Genomic DNA, 20,531 nt, shown 5'->3' on the forward strand with positions numbered 1-20,531 from the left:
CCTATAGGTCAACATAGCCATTTCACCCATTAACCTGAAGCAGGTTTGCCCATTCTGTGAGGTTACTCAGTGTGTGTGCAAGTGGACAAACCTGTAACTTGGTAAACACAAGGAGCTTGGTCATTCAGGGGTCAGAGAAGTTTGGACTGAACTGGCTTTGCTTGAATGAAGCACTAATAGTAGTAGTAGTAGTAATAATAGTTTGTTTTTTCTTTGGAATTTCTATCAGATATTTGTCTTCCCTGTTTGTGTCTTCTAACCGAAACTTTCTTTAGATTTTGCAGACATTTTATTTATTAAATCTTGCTCAGAAAAAAGGTTGTGTTACTATTTACTGCTTGAACTGTCATGACAGACAATTATGATCATGCAGACTCTATTTGCAGTCATGCATTGTAGAGGCTATTGGGGGTTAAACTAAGATCCTAACTGTGATTTTTGGCTTCGCCCACAAGCACATGGCGAGCAAAAAGTACTTCCCCACCAAATCCAGCAAAGGTCAGAGGTGAGGGTCAGGGGTCAGAGAGGCGTGGCCTCGGTGCCGGAGACGCCCCCAGGTTTACACAAGTGTAAAAAGAGTCCATTCAGATGGGCTGCATGGGCAGAGTTTCACAAAGGTCCACTGTGTGGGGCCTATACACCCCCCCCCCCACACACACACACACACACATACACTCACACACACTCACACACACCTCCTCCAAGCGCCATGCCTACACAGGACAGACAATGGGGAGTCTGGTCAGCAGAGCCACATATATGTTAACCTGAAATATTTTCCTTCATTGGAACAGAAATGTTAGCCAGGTTTGTCTGATCGACTAAAGAATGAACGGACAAATTAACCTTCTCCGTTTCAGACATCCTCCAACCTAACCTTTACTTACTTATGAAACACTTTTCAAGAGGAATAAATAGCTATGAAAGAATAGTAACGCAAAAACAGTATGGTAATAATTTAAATAATACATGAAGTAACAACTTTACTCAAATTAGACAAGCCAAAAATTATCAAAAAAACAGTGAACCGCACGAAAATGTATGAGATTATTCTTGCGTTATTGTATATTTTTTCTTATTTTCAACAAATCCTATGAAAACATCAAAACCAACAATGCGTTAGTTCGTCTCTTTCCAACTTCATAGCCGTCTGTGGCTTTTGGCACCAATCCTAATCATTCCTACTGAAGATATAAATCTTTAAAAATGTGTTTATCATTTTCCAAAACAGCCTGGCACTGTATCTTTTGGCAAACATTACTCAAACAATAAATAGCGCATTTGTTGGGGACTATTTTCAGCGGCAGATTAATATATATTAGGTGATCTAGTGAGTAGTTAAGGCAGCAGGACGAAATGAATGCAGTGCCTGTTCTACAATAAGAAAAATACTCTTTGTTCAATTTTGTAGTAATTTAGCATCAAGTACTTTTCGATGACTCTTTTTGCCAAGTCTGTATTCTTCCTTCAGTTCCCTCAGGACGAATCGGCTACATACGTTTAGTTTAATCATTCTGGTTGTTGTAATTATTTTCCGTATCAAAGTAGTAATCGGACCTTATGACAAATCCATTTTATCCTAACATAAAAAGTTAGTGGGAGGGCGCTTGTTGTGAGCAAAACTTCACCGATCATTACAGATAACTGCAGTGATAAATTCAACGCTCATACATTTGCAATTACTAATAATAATAATAATTGTGCATATCCAAGGTCCTTTACTTTTAAATGGAACACTTTTGATATAGAAGTCATCTTGGTATTTCTTTATATTCGATCAATCACCCTCTTCCTCCACAAAACAAATAGATAAATATGCAGACATGCAGCCCTCCGTAGCCTCACAGACAGCTAATGGTCACATTTCTAACCCCAGCTACAAACCAAAAACTTCCTCCAGGCAGCCCGTCTTTCTCTAACTCTTGGTATTATTTTAAAGTGCAGTGATGATCTGCTTTTTATAATTTAGCCCTCATCTTCCTTTCCCTCAGTAAAACGGTGGATTATTGCCAGATTAAGGGAGTGCCTTTTTCTTTATCCCTGGGTAAGCCTGCACAGCACGCAGCTCAAAGGTAATGAAGCACTCTGTGATCCGTGCCCGGATGAATCTAAAAATTCCCAGAGCACCACTGTATTTTAAAGGAAATGAGATTTCCCTGAAAGCCCCCTTCAAACCTATGCTTTCCATTTTGAAACAGCTATAAACTGTGTGACTACTTACAACCTGGTGCAAGAGCGCAGACCTGTTGCTGTTTGAAAATAGATCTATATAAGGAAGAGAGAGTTTTGAGTCGTAGAGATTTCTGCTATAAGGAAATGTGCTTTTGTGTTCTTTTAAAATGAAAGAAACAATTATCAAACAATTATCTTAGCTGCTTAGAAGCTAAATCTAAACACAATTTCTTTACCAGAATAGATTACATTGTTCTCTAATTGAATTAAACATTTACTCATTTTTCAGTCTGGAACCGACATACTTTGTTTTGTTACCATGATGCAGTTTATCCTTCCACTGATTAAACTACATTTAATGAACCTTTAATGATTTCAACGGGGGAAAGTAGGTCAATGCAGCAGCGGCAAATAGCACATAGATAAGAATATTCAGTATTGTATTGTATAAGCAATAACTAGGCACTCTTAATGTATTTACACATTTAGGGTTGCACAAAATATTTAAAACCAGTTAGCAAATTAACTAAATTTGTCCTAGTGTGAGTCTTACATTAACAACAAAGGATCAAATCTTCCAGCATAAAACTGCCTAATTTAATATACTGCTATGCCTTTTGTTATCAGCAAAACCAAATGAATGTTCTATATGTATAGCTGGACAGCAATCGGACTTGTTGAGAAGTACAACGAGTAAAAAATGCCATAAACAGGAGCTGTAACTCAAGGGTCTGAGTATGCTTCAAACAAACAAGGTCATGTGTCATGTGGTCCGACCACATCTAAAGGCAAGAGTGGTTATACCTGTATAGAATAGCCACGCTCAATGGCGAGGCGTCATAGCCTCCTTTAGGCTGCATCCCACTGCCTCTCGATCTCGACGCGATAATTCATATAAATGAACTTAGGAGAGAAGTTCAAAGCCTGCCTCACTGTCACACATCCGACCCTCCGGCCAATCACTGCAGAAGGGGGTTTCCAACACGTTCTCACTCCCAACTCGTCAATTACCAACGCCTATAGTGTCAGTTTTGGACTTTCCAACGTGGGTTTACTTCATTTTTAGGTTTACTTACGCAACAAAACTAGGTTAGGCTCAAGAAAAATAAGTATGTTTGCTTCGTAAAATAACTATTTGTTATGTAAAATGAGTGTTTGTTACTTAACTGGCGTGTGACAGGACACGAACAGCGGTCTCCTGGGCAAAGTCCTGTGTTTGTTTGACCCTCCCATCCACTCAACGCAAACTTTCTCGCTCTTTATACTATGTCTGATGCTCTGAGCATATAATAATGAAGCGAATGCATTTACATTGGAGTTAGCTGAAAGCCTGGTGCGTCCATACAGACGCTAAAGGGTTCCTCGGTGCGTCGTTTCAGACGCCGAGGAGCACTGACCAAGCGGCGGTATTTGACGAGTTGGGAGTGCGTCTGACAATCACTTCTTTTAAAGCCTACTGGGGCCTTAACAGTCCAACAGTCGGTGCATGATCATCATGCACTGGAAAACTCACAACGAACCAGTCCAGAAGTTAAAATATAGAATGTCTTGAATCAGGAAGACCAGTGCAAAACAAAAGTTAACGGCCGTGTCTGAGAGGATTTATAGAAGAAGCTTTGTTGCTGTGAAGACTCTCAAATAGAACTGGACGGCTGTGTAACGTCATGCCAGAGCATTCGGCTGTCATCGGTTGTTTTGACTGTCAGTTAAAAGAGCTTTTCAGGCCACACTAGACAGAGAGCACTGTTGACCTAACTTTTTTCCTCGGCTACGAGACACCTATTGTCATTTGTTAATATTAATGATAATACTTCCTCCTCAGCGCACCGCCACAAACCAGAGTGTGCCGTCCACCGCTGCTGATTGATTGAACACGCTGAGTGATGTGTTGCAGACTCTGAACGACCCCAGCCTCCCTCAGATAGTCTACTCTGACCTGACTTGTCCATTACTTCCATTTTATCAGCCTCAGTCAGTGAAGTGTTGATGTGAGCCTGAGGCACGAAGGCGACTAAACTCATCATCCTGGATGATGACGCCCTCCCAGCTTCTCCGTCTTACTGCAGGAGTGTTGAAATGGTTCTTCTCGCACCACCTGGCAAAGCTCCTCATATAAGGAACTCAGCAACCCACAGTTGGATGTATTTTTACCTGCTGTATATTTTATTTTTTTCCAGTCAGTCAGTGGTGAATATATTTGATTTGATAGTTCCTGTCTAGCTATGAACTGAGACATGTATCTGAACCATTCAGCAAAGTCATTCATGTATGTATTTCCTCTTATCTAATCTCCAAACGGTAATATTTATGTGAGCATGCAATCAGAAAATATTCTTTTTTAAAACAAGACTCACACAAAACTGAAAACCAAAAATGTCAACCTGCTGGTGGCGCTATACAAAACATCAGGGGATCAACAAAATCACTAGGAAACATCGTCTACACCCCAGAAACGATTTGCCAGTCATCTAGTACATTTTGATTTTATTTTATCATCATTGTGTCATGCATAAATAATATGTCCAGCCAAGACAAGACACCGTTATTTAGAAAATAAAGAAAAGACAAAGGCAGAAACCAGAGTAGCAGCATAAATTACAAATAATACCAAACAGATAAATCCTCCTGGCGTTTTAAGTAGCCGACTTATAAAAGTTAAAATGAAATAGCTGTTCCACTTTGTCATCATCCGAGCACCAAAACATTTCTGGATTTTGAAAAGACATTTCATTTGAAATAGAAGTTGTAACTCATCATAGTGTGGACAATACAAACAAAAATGTGATGCATTTTCAACCTCTCCTAACTCGCATACCTCACACAACCTGTTGTCCTCCTCGATGTTTTTAAGAGGGAGGATTCCTGTTCTTAACTGTGCAACTAAAGACCTCTGACTCCTTGATAAGTTAACCAGAACATCAGATTCAGCACCATAATTGTGCTTGATTTGAATATATGTTCGTAATTTTGGTTTTAACAATAAGTCTTTTCTTCAAGTAACTTTCTTCTAATTGCGTTCATGCTGCATGATAGATTATAACATATAATGTAATTCAGCTTCCTCAAAAATAGCATGAAGTTCTGTAGCCCATGGAGCATTAAGTGATTTACTCCAAAGAAAAACCTTCTTCTTGATCCTGTATTCTGACATATTAAGCAAACGATTCCACAGTCTTATTGAACCAGGAATCCAACCTCTATCACCCTGAACAGCCAAAGTAGGAGCCAACTTATATGAACACCTAAAAAAACTGCGTGCACATGTTTAGATATCTCACTGAATAATAGAAAACCTTGACCGACTGGTGGCGTTACATAAAGTTTTGGGGATCAACAAAGCCAACAGGGAATATAAATGTCTGTACAAATGATATAAATGGACATATAGTGCCTCCTCTTCCTACTTTTTTCAGCCATGATTTTTAAATCAAATTGACAAAAACAAAGTGCTTAAATTTGGGACAATTTGTATTTGTGACTTTAGTAACAAAGACAAAGTAAGAGCTTACCAGGAGCACTTAAAGGGAACACAACAATAGAATTAAAATATTGTGAAGTGAAACCATCGGTGAAGAATAGCCTCCAGTCAGTGATCATCATTAAGGCAAAAGTATCAATCAAGTTTATTTTCAGAGAAGCTCTAGAGTATGCTTTTACTATAAAAGAGTTCTATCAGGCCAAACCATAATGAGGTGTAGCAGCCACTGCATCCTGGTTATTGGTCAACAGAAAGGAAAAAAATAAGAGGAGAATTAAAGCTAGGCTGAGAAACAATTAAGGGTTGTTAATGCATCCCAAAACTATTCGGCTGAGAGTCGTTCACTTTATTGATCATTAAGGACATATTTTTTATGAGACAAGAAGAGAAGTGCCACTTGTTCCCAGAGCAGTTCCTTTTGTTTCATGGCTTTTCTTCAAATTAGTGTCAGTATCTTAAAACAAGACTGCTTCCACAATAGACCCAAGAAAATGGCTTTCGAGTCTTTAAAGGGGACATATCGTGAAAACCCCTCTTTTTCAGTGCTTGTGCTCATACATTTGGGTATCTAGAGTGTCTACCAACCCACAAACTGGGAAATAAGACAGTCAGTTTTTTTGCGGACTGTCTAGATCAGAAAACATGTGATTCAACAAGCCAATCAGATTTGGCTCGTTAGAATATATCGCCCACAGCTTGAGAACTACCTTTGCAAAGGTGCACCATATTTTTTCAGACTGGACTTCTTAAAGAGACAGATGCTTAAACAACATAACATGAACATAAAAGCATGGAAACATGTTCTAGTAGAAACCCAAAATACAAGTGTGAACCTGGAAATGAGCATGATATGTCTCCTTTAAATCCTCATTTTGCCCTTTTTAAAAAATATATAATTTCACTCAATAACTGATTAAGTTTCATATTTGTGCAATGTGTTTTTGCTTGTAATATATTGCAAGCCATTTGGGCAAAAGTGTGTGTTATTGTGCAAGATCCTCTCTGAGGAATGATGAATCTGCAGCCTGCTAAATTTGGGTATAGTTGAATATTATGCATTTAAGTGAAAAAAAATATATAATTCCCTACTAGAGCACCTTAATGTGATCTTTCACTGTTTTTCATGGTTTTGCATTAATTTAACATATTAGCGTCAGATTTAATAATACTTTGTAATCGTATTGAGAAAGAAAATGTTTATTCAAATAATAGTTTGAATACAGGAAGAAGCAGACTAACATAGCATAAAAATACAACAAAAGAATGTAAATACCTCCAATAAATCTTTCCCAGTTGCTCCCAGTTTTTAAGACATTAAGACTTTGAAAATGAATGTGAGCATCTTGAGCAAAAACTTGCTTTGTTAAGATAGTAAAAAAAAAAGTTTGTAGATTGATAGTAATATTGCTTTTTTTAATATTCTAAATATATTATGTATAACTAAAAAAAAAAAAAAAAAAAGAAGCACCTCCAGGATGAATATGTTGTCATGCATCAGCTGCATAACCTTTTGCATTCACCTTTTGCTGTACTCTGCTGCCACTTAAACATAAGTGTAGTGTAGAGGAAGAAGCAGACTAACATAGCATAAAAATAAAACAAAAGAATATAAATGTGGTCCTCCAGTAAATCTTTCCCAGTTTTTAAAACACTTTGAAAATGAATGTGAACGCTTGGAACATCTTGAGACGCCAGATTTTAAACCTGTTGAGCTGCAAAAACTTGGTGTGTTAGATAGTAAAATAAAAGTAGGTAGATTGATAGTAATATTGCTTTTTTGAATATTCTAAATATATGATGAATAACTTAAAAAAAAAAAAAAAAAAAGCACCTCCAGGATGAACATATTAGTGTCAAATTTTATAATACTTTGTAATCGTATTGAGAAAGAAATTGGTTATTCAAATAATAGTTTTTATACAGGAAAAAGCAGACTAACATTGCATAAAAATACAACAAAAGAATATAAATTTGGTCCTGCAGGAAATCTTTCCTAGTTGCTCCCAGTTTTTAAGACTTTCAGAAACTTTGAAAATGAATTGGAACATCTTGAGATACCAGATTTCAAACGTGTTGAGCTGCAAAAACTTGGTGTGTTAGAAAGTAAAATAAAAGCAGGTAGATTGATAGTAATATTGCTTTTTGGAATATTCTAAATATATGATAAATAACTTTTTTTTTTGCTGTTCTTCTTTCTTATAATAAATGTTGCCTTTTAAATTCTATAAGGTTGATGATGTATTTCTTTGTGTCTTGTTTTCTTGTTTTTTAAACAAAAAAAAAACACCTCCAGGATGAATATGTTGTCATGGATCATTCACCTTTTGCTGTACTCTGCTGCCACTTACAGTTTTTCTCAATTGTTTACACACAAATACTGGTACTTGACACACAATGACCACAACATGTAACTCATGCACCAACCCCCTGAACCAATTCTGCTAAACTACAAGCACAATTCCTGCTTTACACTCAAATTGCAGTTCTAAAACACACTTTTTTCAAAACACTACACACAGTTCTCTGCATTTGGCACAATTTTCATGAAGAAAATCTCGTTTTCACAAGGAACACACTGTCATTCAAAATTCTAAAGTCAATTGCCCTACTATGCACACTGACTCATCACATGGGCAAACACCTGTCACACAGTGTTACAATTAGCAATCAGTTGATGCTTTTCATGGCTGGATTCGACATGCTAAGCGATATTTCCCCCGCTGCTTGGCCAGGGAAAACATTGCTTGTGATGTGGATGAGGTGCTGTGGCCAGACCGAAACAGAAGAGAGGATGCAGCATAGTTTTTTTTTACTGTAACTGTATACAGTAAATTCCTCTGTTGTTTTGTATGTAGACCACTGTATGTGCAACTCTGTGTTGGTTGGGATGTACACTGTGTACATTGTTTTTGTGGGGAAAATAAAATATATTTGTTACCGTGTATTTGTGTGTTCTGAGTATAAAAACAATATTCTAAAATATTTTACAACACACTTATGTATGTACTGTCTGTAGTAAGTGTAACACTGTACAAAAAAAAGGCCTAAGTCATCATGATGAATGGAGAAGAAGTGTTTTCCATTCATCATAGTGTTTTGCATCAGTGTTCAACTGGTTCTTATAAATGTCTATTCATATGATGGTGTGTGTGTGTCATTTGAAAACAAAATACCATTTTGAGAAGAAATAACATTGTTTTGAATGTAAAGTTTCATTTTGCAGGAGAATTGAGGGGTTTTGCCCATTGTGTGTGTGTGTTTTTTGATTTGTGTGTAGAGTTCTGAGAGTATGAGGCATGCTTTCAGAAAATGTGTGTAAACAATCGAGAAAAAACTGTAAACACAAGTGTAGTCCCACTGAATGCATTGAGAATGGTTGCTTCAGGAGTTCCCATATTGATTTTGCCTACAGAGAGTTGGAGAGCAACTGCATAAGCTGTATGTGCATTCAAAACCAAGCTGGAGGGAGTTGCAGTGTATCGCTCACCTTCCACTCTCCATACTGTAACACACACAGCCGTTTGACATGAGACAGCCCCCTAGGTGTCTCACTTTCTTAGTGTTTTGTGTGGCTGGAGCTCAGAAGAGCCCGGCTGCCCGCCTGCCTGCTGCTGCTGCTGCTGCTGCTGCTGCTCAGTCTGTCTGGCTGACTGACTGGCTGCGTTGACGTCAGCGCCGTGTTGATTTGCTAAGGCGAGAGAAGAAAGGAGTTAGTGCGTGTTGAGAGAGAGAGAGCGGGTACTGCGAACTGCCTTTACTTACTATGCTGTAGCCCCACTCCCCCTTACCCTACCTACCACTACCACTACCACACTATACGGAATCAAAACGTGCAACTACTTGGGTGAGTACAGATCCGGGATAAAAAAAAAACGCGCAGCTGCAGCGACAAGTGCCCAGACGCGCTACAGTATATAGACTCTGCATGTGCGTCTCTACCTCTGTTTTCTCTGTGTGCTTTCATTCACCATGTGGATGTTTTATATGCATTTAATAGCGAGATGCTTTTCGCTTGTCCTCGTTCAACCCTCATGCTGAAGTTGAAGCAGCAAAACAGCGACTTTTTGCACAGTTGCGCACCAGGAGGAGCGTTTTTTGGGTTGCAAAAAAACAAGTGTTTTTTTACCTTGATTGCGCTGCAAGGTGTTGGAAGTTTGCATTAACGCACGGTTAGTGTATTGTAGAGATGTTAAGGTTGACGTAACCCCCCTCATCCTCCTCCTCCTATCACCATCCCTCCAGTCTGGTTTAGTATGCTGGAGATCGCAGCTAGAGGACGTGAGGTCTGGCTGTTTCAACCAGGAGCCAGACAGACAACACATGGGACTTTAAACTGGGAGAAATCGTTTTTTTAATGGGAAAATTGTGCGCATTTGTGTCCTTTTATGTCTCCAGACGCACCAGTGTGTGGTGCTCATTTAGCCGTGATGACATCACGATGAGGACTGTGGGGGGGACACTGGTGTTTTATACGCGAAACAAACCCCCAAATCCACACTGTGCAAAACTGATTGACATGCAACTATAGATGTTTTGATTGGTGGTGGTGGTGGTGGTGGTGGTGGTGTCCAATAATCGATTATTGCAGGAGCACGCGCAGCCTATACCTGGAGAAAACTGGTAACAGATGCGATTGCAAATTGATTTGTTATATCGAGGACTGTCTGATCTCTCTCTTTCACTCTTTATTTCTCTTTATCCTTCATGCATCTCTCTCTCTTTCTCTCCATCATCCCTCCTTCTCATTACCTGCACAGAGAGAGTCAGTCTTTATGAGTGTTTTTAAATCAACCTCAAACAAAGTCCACCTGTGCGTCGGTCAGAGGAGAATCGGAGAGAGAGATTCTGGCAGCTGTCTGTCTCGTGTGTACTTTTCCAGCACGCTCAAATATCTCAATGCTTTCTCCACATTTGTGTGTGTCAGTGCGTGGCTCGTGGTGTGGAATATTGAACTGCTGTTTATTCTTGTTGTGGCTGGATGTGGCTATGGCAGACAACTCGTGATCACATTGATTATTCTGCCTTTTTTTTCTGTGGTTATTGTCACATTGTCCTGCTTGTCCTCCTCCTCCTCCTGGCTGGCTTAATGTACTCAATGTTGCTGTTTTGCATAATGCATAAACGCGCTCTGTATAATGTGTCTGGTGCGCGTCGCCGATATTATAACGCTGTCTAGACGCGCGTGTCCTTTTATTAATAGAGAGCTAAGAAAAAGTCCCCCCACCACCAAAAACAGCAACTTTGCATTGTTTCCCAGTGAAGCCACAGCTTCCCACTGAAAACCTCACAGAGAGCAACAAGCATTGATCATTTACTGGGCCATAAATCTCAGCTATATTGGCATACCTGTAATAAAGATAATGTCTGGTTTTTAAGGCATGACCTCTGTTGACTGAGAGGTTGGAATCAGCTACAAGGAGAGCCTGTGGTTTCATCATTACCTTATATTGATTTTATCAATGTGGTGAGAAAAAAAATGTGTAGTGTCCTATAAAAGCCAGTAGATTATTTATTTCCCATCATTATTTATTATTTATTTCCCATCATTATTATACCACAAACAATAGCTGCCAGCTTCAATTACCTCCTGCATGTTCTGATTTAGGCATTTTAAGTGAGCTTGCATATGTGAGAATTAGGCCTATGATATTTGATATTACTGATATATTGTTTTTTTATTTTTAAAGAAAAGTCTGGCTGGAAGACTGGTGATATTTCCTCTTTTTTTTCTCCTGTGTGTCTGAGTGTGTATTGTTCTGAGGCGGCGAGGAAGGGAAATAAGTGCTCACACAAACTTCTCTTTTTTATTCCTCGTTTTTTGAAAAGAAAATTAAGCTCATTGAAAATGAAATTGAAGATTCTTAAAATGAAAATGAAGCTTTTGAAAAGAAAAAAAAAAAAGAAATATGATGAACAGCAGTCAGTGAAAATGTGTCATTATGTTATTTGTCATAAAATAAATAGATTAGATAAAACAAAATTGGACATCAATGAGCTCATCTAGGATGTGGGTCAATGGAGGCACTTAGCTGGGAGCCGTTCATTCATTCATTCAGAGTATATGTAGCGGCAAGACTGTTTATTTAATTGCAACAATGAAGAGAGAATTGTTTCAGTGGAGGTCATAATGATCGTGTTAACAGGAGTCACAGCAACAGTCACTCATTTAAAGTATAGTGGTGAGATTTAATCTAACCCTCTCTTTATTGTTTTAGTGTCGTCTGTAGATATGAGGTGCAGCAACATGTTGCCCCTGTTAACATGGATGAAGGAGTGAAGCACTCCCAGAGTCGCTCATTCATTTCAGCATCAGTGAGTGAGAGCAGATCAGGCTGTTTGGTGCTGCAGCGTTTGTGTTCTTTTGCCTCGTTCTGCTTTCCTTTCCATCCATTTCTGGCCGCTGCTCTCTGCTCCCGTCTGTGATGGGAATACTGAGTAAGATGCTATTTAATTTCAGAAAAGGCTGCTGACGCTCTTTGTGAGCCAGGCAGCAGTGAATAAGCACACATTCACACTTGTTTAACTGTGTGTATACATCCCTATCAGATAGCCAAATGGAGACATCTTTTTAACATAACATATGTCGGACTGATTGGTATGCAGGGTGAGCCTGTTGGACGGCTCACAAATTGTCTCTCTTCAGAAATCTACAGTCAATACTCTCCGCTGATTTTGAGAACAATGCGACTGCACAGAGTGTTTACCATCCCTGCAGGATGTTTGCAATTTGAAACTCCACTGACTTCACACTCGGAAAATAAATAGTTGCATACGAATCCATTACATTTACTTTCAAAATTGTAATTACTGAATTTGCTTTGTATACTTTTGTGAAAGAGGACAATATAAATTTAAATTCTCATGCATTTTTTACATGAATTCATTCAATTTGGGGAAAAGAGAGGATCGCATTTGAAAGTGTAAAGATTTGTGGATTTGTTCTGCACAATGTTTTTTGCCGTTGCACCCGAATTTACCATAACTGATTTCTCTCTTTTTCCTTCTGTTTCTCCGTCCAGGTTTCATCTTGTTTACAAAGATAGCTAAAATCACTGCTGAGCGGGGAAGGCGAGCCTCATGAGTCGGCCTCGTGGATTTCATCGCCATAATGGATTTGTCTAAAATGGGTATGATCCAGCTCCAGAACCCCAACCACCCCAGTGCCCTGCTGCAGAAGGCCAACCAGATGCGTCTGGCCGGCACTCTGTGTGACGTGGTCATCATGGTGGACAGCCAGGAGTTCCACGCTCACCGGACGGTGCTAGCCTGCACAAGCAAAATGTTTGAGATCCTCTTCCACCGCAGCAGCCAGCATTACACCCTGGACTTTCTTTCACCAAAGACGTTTCAGCAGATTTTGGAGTATGCTTACACTGCCACCCTCCAGGCCAAGGTGGAGGACTTGGATGACCTCCTCTATGCAGCGGAGATCCTGGAGATTGAATACCTGGAAGAGCAATGCCTCAAGATCCTGGAAACCATCCAGTCCTCAGATGACAACGACGTGGAGGTGAATGTTAACGACGGGAGCACAGAGGAGGATGAGGAGCGCAAAGGCCAGAATGGAGCCAAGAACTCCAAAAAGCATTCCATGCAGAGTCCCTATCTGACGAGTTCCCAGCAAGTCGCCCTCATGGCTGGCATGGTGGACCAGAGTCCCTCAGTCTCCACCTCCTTCGGTATGTCCAACCTGAGTCCCACCAAAGCTGCCGTGGACAGCCTGATGAGCATCGGCCAGTCTCTGCTCCAGCAGGGCTTTGGGGGGGAACAACTTGTCCACAACTCCCACCACCTGATGACTGAGATCAAGACTGAAATGATGCAAGTGGACATGGGTGGCAACGGCCACGACAGCCCTCCCAACATGGAGTCCAGCGCCTCCAGCAACGGTGAGCGAAGCGGGGAGGACAGGAACCGAGACGGCCCGGGGACACCGACCAGGAGCAGCGTAATCACCAGTGCCCGCGGGCTACATTACGTCCGCGACGATGTCATGGGTGACCCTCAAGTTGATGTCAGCCAGATGGGACTGGAAGCGATGGCCGGGATGACGGAGAAACACCTCGCCTCGCTGTACGCCCTACCTGTCAATCACAAATCAGACGCCCTCATGTCCATGCCGGCGTCCATGGCGGCATCCATGGCCTCCGCTCTTCCCATGTCCCCAGCCCTGGCAATGTCTATGGACTTCAGTGCCTACGGGGCACTGCTGCCTCAGAGCTTCATCCAGAGAGAGTTCTTCAGCAAGCTCGGGGAGCTGGCAGTGGGCATGAAACCAGACGGAAGGAACCAGCACGAACGTTGCAATGTTTGCGGTGCAGAACTACCAGATAATGAAGCTGTGGAGCAGCACAGGTAAGCCAAGTTTTTTTTTTTTCTCCTTCCGAGTAGCTGCTTGGTAATTGTTTTGGCCGTGAAATGTATGGTCCTTTTTCAGCTGTTCAGCACAGCTGTTGTTTTTTTTGTCAATGAATCACATGGTGGTATGCGAGATTACTTAAGCTGTTTGCATTATGTGCAGCGGAAAGTGAGTCATGTGGCCTCACACTTTCCCAACACCTTACTAATAATACATATTAGTAACATGATTGCTTTGGGTCACAGGCTTCCCTGGGTGTAAGTCACCTGGTTTTGACTTAGGAATTAAAAAATATACAGTACATCTTTTTCGGGCTTGGTTCATGAGGAATAGAGGACATTAGTTGCTGCCTCTCTTAACACCATTCATTTTGTATGTTAGAGATTATAACAAATAACAATAAATAACCCATCCATGTGACGTCCTTTGACGGACACAGACTTTAGTTGTGTGTGGCTCGGGCCCACTCCTTCAATAACGGCCCAGGTGACTGCTGTCGTAACATTGTCTAAGACCATTAGTCACGCCTTACAAGATGTGGGCGGCAGCTATCACACACACTTACCAAAGTGGTACCCCCCCTCATCCTGGACCCGACTCACCTCCCCTTTCCCATAACTGCACAAGGGGGGCCCTTATTAGCTTGATAATTAGACTAGACGGTCAGCCCAGGAAATGAGTGCTGAACCTGGGCTCTGAGACCAGGAGGTAGTTCTAGGACATGGGGAGTGGCAATAAATCAGCGCAGCGCTATTTCAATCAATGGATGGAGATAAATTAAAACCTGAAAACACTCTAAATACTCACCTTTTTGCAAAAATGTGTTTCGTTTCATAGTATATGTCATGTCAGTGTATATATCTCTGTCAACATTGTATCAGCCCAGTCAGAGTACAAGCACCTGGTGGAATGTACTTGCATCACTTCTTTATGGATTTTGCACAGTCGGAGTGTTTTTGTGACCGGAGGCCCTTTCTTATGTGAAGGCCACCTTCTCACCCTGTTATGTTTGCTTAAATCAATAGGAATGCACAGTGGTTAAAGTTCACTTGAGGATTTGAATCCCATCACCCCGTCCCCTCATACTCGAGCAAGTATCTTGGCGTGCATGAGTTCAGAGCTGGACTCATTCAGTTCAAGCTCTTTTTAAATCGGTCTCGATGTTGTCTTTAGGAAATACTGAATATTGCAGAATTGATTTTACCCGAGAGAGAGGTGTCATGTTTGCAGCCGTACACCAGTTGTTGTGCAGTGTTTTTCTATTTTATACAAGTATTGAAGTCGGATACTTTGTAGTTTGTTTTGTTGGTGTTGGCAGTTACTTCTAAAAAAGTGTACAAATTTGTGTGGCCTTCATGATGAGTGTTCATTATTCATTGAATAAAAGAGGAATTTCAGCGTACATTGACATTATGCGTATTTAAAAAAAACAAAAAACAGTAGACTGTAGAAGTGAGTTTTGTGCTGCTTATGATCAGTTCTTCCTAAGCAGGCTTAAACAGCAGCTTTATGCACTATAGCTTCCGTGTGAGACACAGTAATGTAGTCTCGCTGTGTTAAAGGACAGGCTACATTAGTCTCTGTCTTGAGAAAAGTCTGGCGTGTGAAATGGTTGCCTGTGTTTCAAGAGGAATTTCATCAATTCGCTCAAGCCGGGAAATCTTGTATCAAAGGAGATTTCCAAACCGTTTCATGCATTGATCTTCCCGCTTCTCCCCGTAGCATACTAATGGGTTAATTTAGACTGGTTGATACACCGACACGACACTGTTTAATATTGTACGCGCCGTCCTGACAGCCTCCTGAAGTGTAGAAATCAAACATTGCATCATCCGCTGTCTGCTTTGCCCGTCCGCACATGAAAGGTCTGCCGCGCTACCCTGAGATGCTTGATAATTCAGACGCTCCTCGTGTCCTCACAAATTCCAATGTGGGTCATTTGATAGCATATCAAGTCCACGCTTTCTTTTTTTTTTATTCTTCTGTGTACGAGCCTGTCAAGCTGCCTGATTTCTTTTTGATGTGAATACAAGATGTTTTATTTCAGACGATGCGGAGTCGTGTTCCCTCTGACTAATTACACATCATTTCCCCACCGCCACTGTGTCAGGGTCAGCGCTGCCTCGGCAACAAACACATAAAAAAAAAGTTGGCAGAGTTCACTTGGAGCAGGCAGGTCAAGTCAAACATGAGTGTAACTGTTTCCAGATGTGGCACAGGTCGTCGGTGTGAGGTGTCTGTGTGTGTGTGTGTGTGTGTGCGTCTATGTTGAAATGAACGCACCAGAAAGTGCCCACTTCCTGTATAAATTTAGTCTCCGCTCCCTTTCATTCCTCTGTGCCCTGGATTGTATCATAAAAAAACACCCCACCCAGACTGAATAGGTTGAGTATCGGCTCCACAAGTGGCGGTCACCCATGGGATGCAGAAATGTATGCCGATAAGATGTGGAAGCACAAGAGATGATACCTTCAAGTATCGAAACCTCAACACTTTATCGCGCAGATCAAAATCAAAAAAAGGAATTGAACATCTAGTCCGATTTGTAATTTATTTTACTTATTCTTTAATCACAGAGCTCCACAATGACATCTATATTTAGACTACCTTATTTAGGTTAAGTTATTGTATGGCTGATTGTGTTTATATTATTGTCTTTTTAGGTCAATAAGGTATCAAAGACGTGTTTTTCTGGTGTCAGTAATGCAACTGGAGTATTATATTGGCACTTGTACAGTAAAATGTCAAGCCCTATCTTTATGTTGCCACATCATAAGGCCACATATTATAGGTGTGAGTAATCCCCATCTGACCACAACAACTTTCCCCACCCATATCTCCTCCAGTAGTCCACCCCGCCACCTCCCCTCTGACAAGCCCGAGATTTATTCCTTCAAGGGAGCCCAGGGTGGCTGTTGTTACTGCTTCAGGGAGACAGGATTACAGCAATATTTTAGTAACCCTTGCACTGAGAAAATAATCAACACAAGAAGGGCCTGAGTGATTATTGGGCAAATAGATGCATGATGCAGGGGGCTAATTCTGCAGTGGCGGGGGGAAAGAAGAAAAAAAAAAAAAAAAAACTCCACTGCTTGGTATTCCAAACACAGCATCCAATTCACGGGAACTAGCCTTGGGTTTATCTCTTTCACTTAATCGTCCATTCTCATGCAAATGACTGACCCTCGCTGTAATGTACATCACATAAGTGAAAAAAGAGCCTATTTTAAAAGGAGAGCTTTTCCAGCATATAGCCGTTAAACATTACTGATAACCATCAATGCTTTAACTCTGTCTTTTTATAATACAGCCTGGGTTTTTTTTATAAAGGGGGGAGTATGAATGAGACAAGTCAATGAATTCATGCCTCTCCTGTCTGATTTTGCTCGTGTTGTTTTTAATATTGATGGCAGTATTGGGGTACGAGGTGGGGAGGGGTGGTGGAAATAATCACCCCTGCATTAACCTCCGCACGCGCACACACTCACATCATTACTTTTTACACACATTCCCCTCAGCAGCAGCAGCAGCAGCAGCAGCAACCAGCGTTCGCTCTTCCATTTCCTCTCCTTTTGTGGCAAAGGGGTACGCAGGGCGCTCTAATACCCCGGGCCCCAGGTGTTTAAACAGTGGGCCCAAGGCCCTTATCTGTGCATATCAGAGTGGGACAGATAACCCTTGGCACTCCTCCTCAGTAAACCAAGAGCAGATTGAGCCCAGATAGCAGCCCATAGCGTTTGTTGCAGGTGATAACGATGTATGCACACACGCATATGCCCTGCACGATGAGGTGAGGCCAGTGGAAGGTTTACAAGCTGTTTCCCTACACATTGACACTTGTGTGCTTTGGCCACCATCAACCATTAACCACTGCTTTGTTACTATACATTCACGCCATGAGTAACTGGCTTGTTGGGTTCAAATGGCCACTATGATGGCTGCTAGTTGTGCAACTTTGGCTTAAGTTAAAGTACAACAAGTGGTTGGTCGATGCTGGCTTAAAAAGAATCTCTACTGGTTTAGATTTCATTTAATTGAGCAATTTTGAGACTCATCTCTCCACTAAGGAGATGCTAAAGCTTAAAGAGAAGTTTTACTGCTTGTTTGCTTGATTGACAGGTGTCTTTCACAATCCACTGTGCCGGTTTCCACTTCTTTCCTCAGTTCCGCACAGCACCCTCGTTGCCCAAATGTCTGTTTCTGCGGCGAGCAATTGGCAGTGAATGGAAAAATAAATTGTCAAAAAATTCAACCGTGACCAACGTTTCTCAGATTTGCAGAGAATCCGTGCATTGGATGTGTTTTCTGTTGGGATCTGTAGTAAATGAATGAACGTCTGATGGTGGTTTAAAAACACTGTTGCACTGCTGCACCCATTTTGTGACCGCAGTGGCTGCTGCCATCATCAAACGACATTGATGTCCAACTGTGAAACACTCACCAGATGCAACACAGGCCTCGTCTATCTCTATTATTCCTCCAGTTAGCCTTAATGTTGTCATGTATAGCATGGACCCCTGTCTGGCTAAATGGAAGGCTCAGTAGCCGAGCATCCGAGTGCCCACGAGGGTCCGCTCCGGTCTGTTTGACTTTAATTCCATCAGACATCTGTGCATGTCCAAAATGTATGACTGTGCTAGAAAATCTGAATGTTGGAGACTGTTGGCTAGTTCCTTCTGCTCAATTTCAGAAATTGTTTCTCTGTAAAGGAAAAAAAAAAACTAGCAGTTTGGAGAAATGATAGATAATAGTGTGTTTTTGAAGCAGGCAGTCAGACGTTTGCTTCATTGTCTCCGTCCTGCTCTCTGAATACAGTACATCACCTCTGGTCTGAAGTCAAATCACTAAAAACGAAGCAGTTTCAACATAGCTCATGATCCTAACCTGTGAAACTGTGCGAGCATTTTCCTGCTTCCTGAAAGAAGCCCATCAACAAAGCATCCATTACATGGCGGTGGATTACCCTCTATTTGAAATCACTCAGTGAGCTAAGTCTCCCCGGCTTGCACTCAGAGGTACAGTACATGTTGGTGTAATAATCCAATAGCACAAAAAAGCCTCACTCAACGAAAAACACCTCTCCAAGAAATACCTCAACCGCAGACGACGGCGGAGGGCTTACTCAAGTCTGGCTGCCACATCGTCTCTCTTTTTATCCTCGCACAGGTGCTTTTTTTTGCCCTTATTGGAGGTGCGGTGTTTGTTTATGCCCCCGAGGAACTGGCGCTTTGACCGGGCCCGCGGTGATAGCCGCAGCTGAGGCAGCTGTTGGCTGAGGCCCAATTATAGACAGGCTTTAAAAGGCTCTGGTTGAACCGTAAAGATTTACACCGCCATCGCTCTGATCTCAGATCTGGGCTCTGTCCTCACTGTCAGGATAGGGAGATGTATCGATTAAAGACTTAACACAGGGGGCTACATCATGTGGAATGGACTACACACACACACACACACACACACACACACCCGAGTACAGATGAAGCATTTTATTGTCGTGCATCGTCGTCAGGTGGCGTGTCATCATCTTAAATCTGCCTTTTTTTTAAGAAGGAATTGAGATGCTTTTTGGAATGAGAGGGAAAACAGAAGGACACCACCAAGAGAAAAGAGGGCGGTCTAATATCAAGACAGTGGCTATGGCGATGCAAGGAGGCGATGTAATCAGTAGGCTGATTACATCGCCTCCCTCCCTGAGATAAGAGTGGAGGGAGGTGCTTGTGTAATAAAAGTTAGCAGCTTGACTTGGTGCGACCAGCTGCCTCTGTGTGGCTAACAGCGCTCGGCAGACGTGGCCTTTGCTGATGCGGTCTGGCAGGGGCTGCTATGAAACGAACACACTGAGGCCCCTATCTTTTGTCCCTGTGGGGGCCTTGTGGTCTGTAGGGAGGGATAAGGATAACATACTGTACTGGAAGTTGGCCCTGTGTGTGTGTCCATGTGAGCGTATGTTTTTTTGTCGTGTTGCGGGGGGCTCAAGGGGAGTACTAATTACAGCCAGTTATCAGGTGACATGCAAATGTGTTATCGGCCTTAACTTCCTGATGTGTATCTGTACTCCCTGTAGCTGCTGTGAGTGTTGGCAGGGGAAGAGGTTGTGCCACTGTTTTCTCTTTTAAATGCACAGGGAAAGGGAGAATGATTTCTTTCTTGTTTCTTATTTTCTAAACCTTTTATTAGACTTCTTCTTCTCTCGGCAGACTTTCTTACTGTATTAAGGTGCATGCATCATTGTCAACTTTCCCATTAAAAAAGAAAAAGTCAATAGAATTAGAATGATCTGGCCTTAAAGCTGAGTGGGTTTTAGTTCTAGTTCATAGAGCTCTGCCTCTGTTCTCCTGGACCTGAACGCTCTGGGTTCTAATCCCATCGATATCCCATTAGCATCCCCTCTCTGGGTCCCCGCCACATGAAAGATGTGTCGGTTCCCCCTCTCTGATTCTATTGCTCTGGCAGACCGTAAGGAGGACGGCCACAATGAGCAAATGTGCTAGAGCCAAAGGGCCAACCCAAGTGTGCTCACAA

The 20,531-nt window shown here is 41.7% G+C and overlaps 1 protein-coding gene across 1 annotated transcript in view; it reads left to right on the top strand.

Annotated features, from left to right (window-relative positions):
- The first annotated feature begins 9,333 nt into the window (after nucleotides 1-9,333).
- The window catches only part of zbtb16a (zinc finger and BTB domain containing 16a), a 173,389-nt gene continuing 162,191 nt past the window's right edge, over nucleotides 9,334-20,531 (top strand). Inside the window, exons 1-2 of the mRNA XM_037747694.1 lie at nucleotides 9,334-9,494; nucleotides 12,670-14,005. Coding sequence (XP_037603622.1) covers nucleotides 12,759-14,005 — 1,247 coding nt within the window. The 5' untranslated portion in view covers nucleotides 9,334-9,494; nucleotides 12,670-12,758. The remainder of the gene's footprint in view (nucleotides 9,495-12,669; nucleotides 14,006-20,531) is intronic.

The sequence above is a fragment of the Sebastes umbrosus genome, chromosome 17 (assembly GCF_015220745.1).
Source record: "Sebastes umbrosus isolate fSebUmb1 chromosome 17, fSebUmb1.pri, whole genome shotgun sequence".
In the NCBI taxonomy this organism is placed as follows: Eukaryota; Metazoa; Chordata; class Actinopteri; order Perciformes; family Sebastidae; genus Sebastes; species Sebastes umbrosus.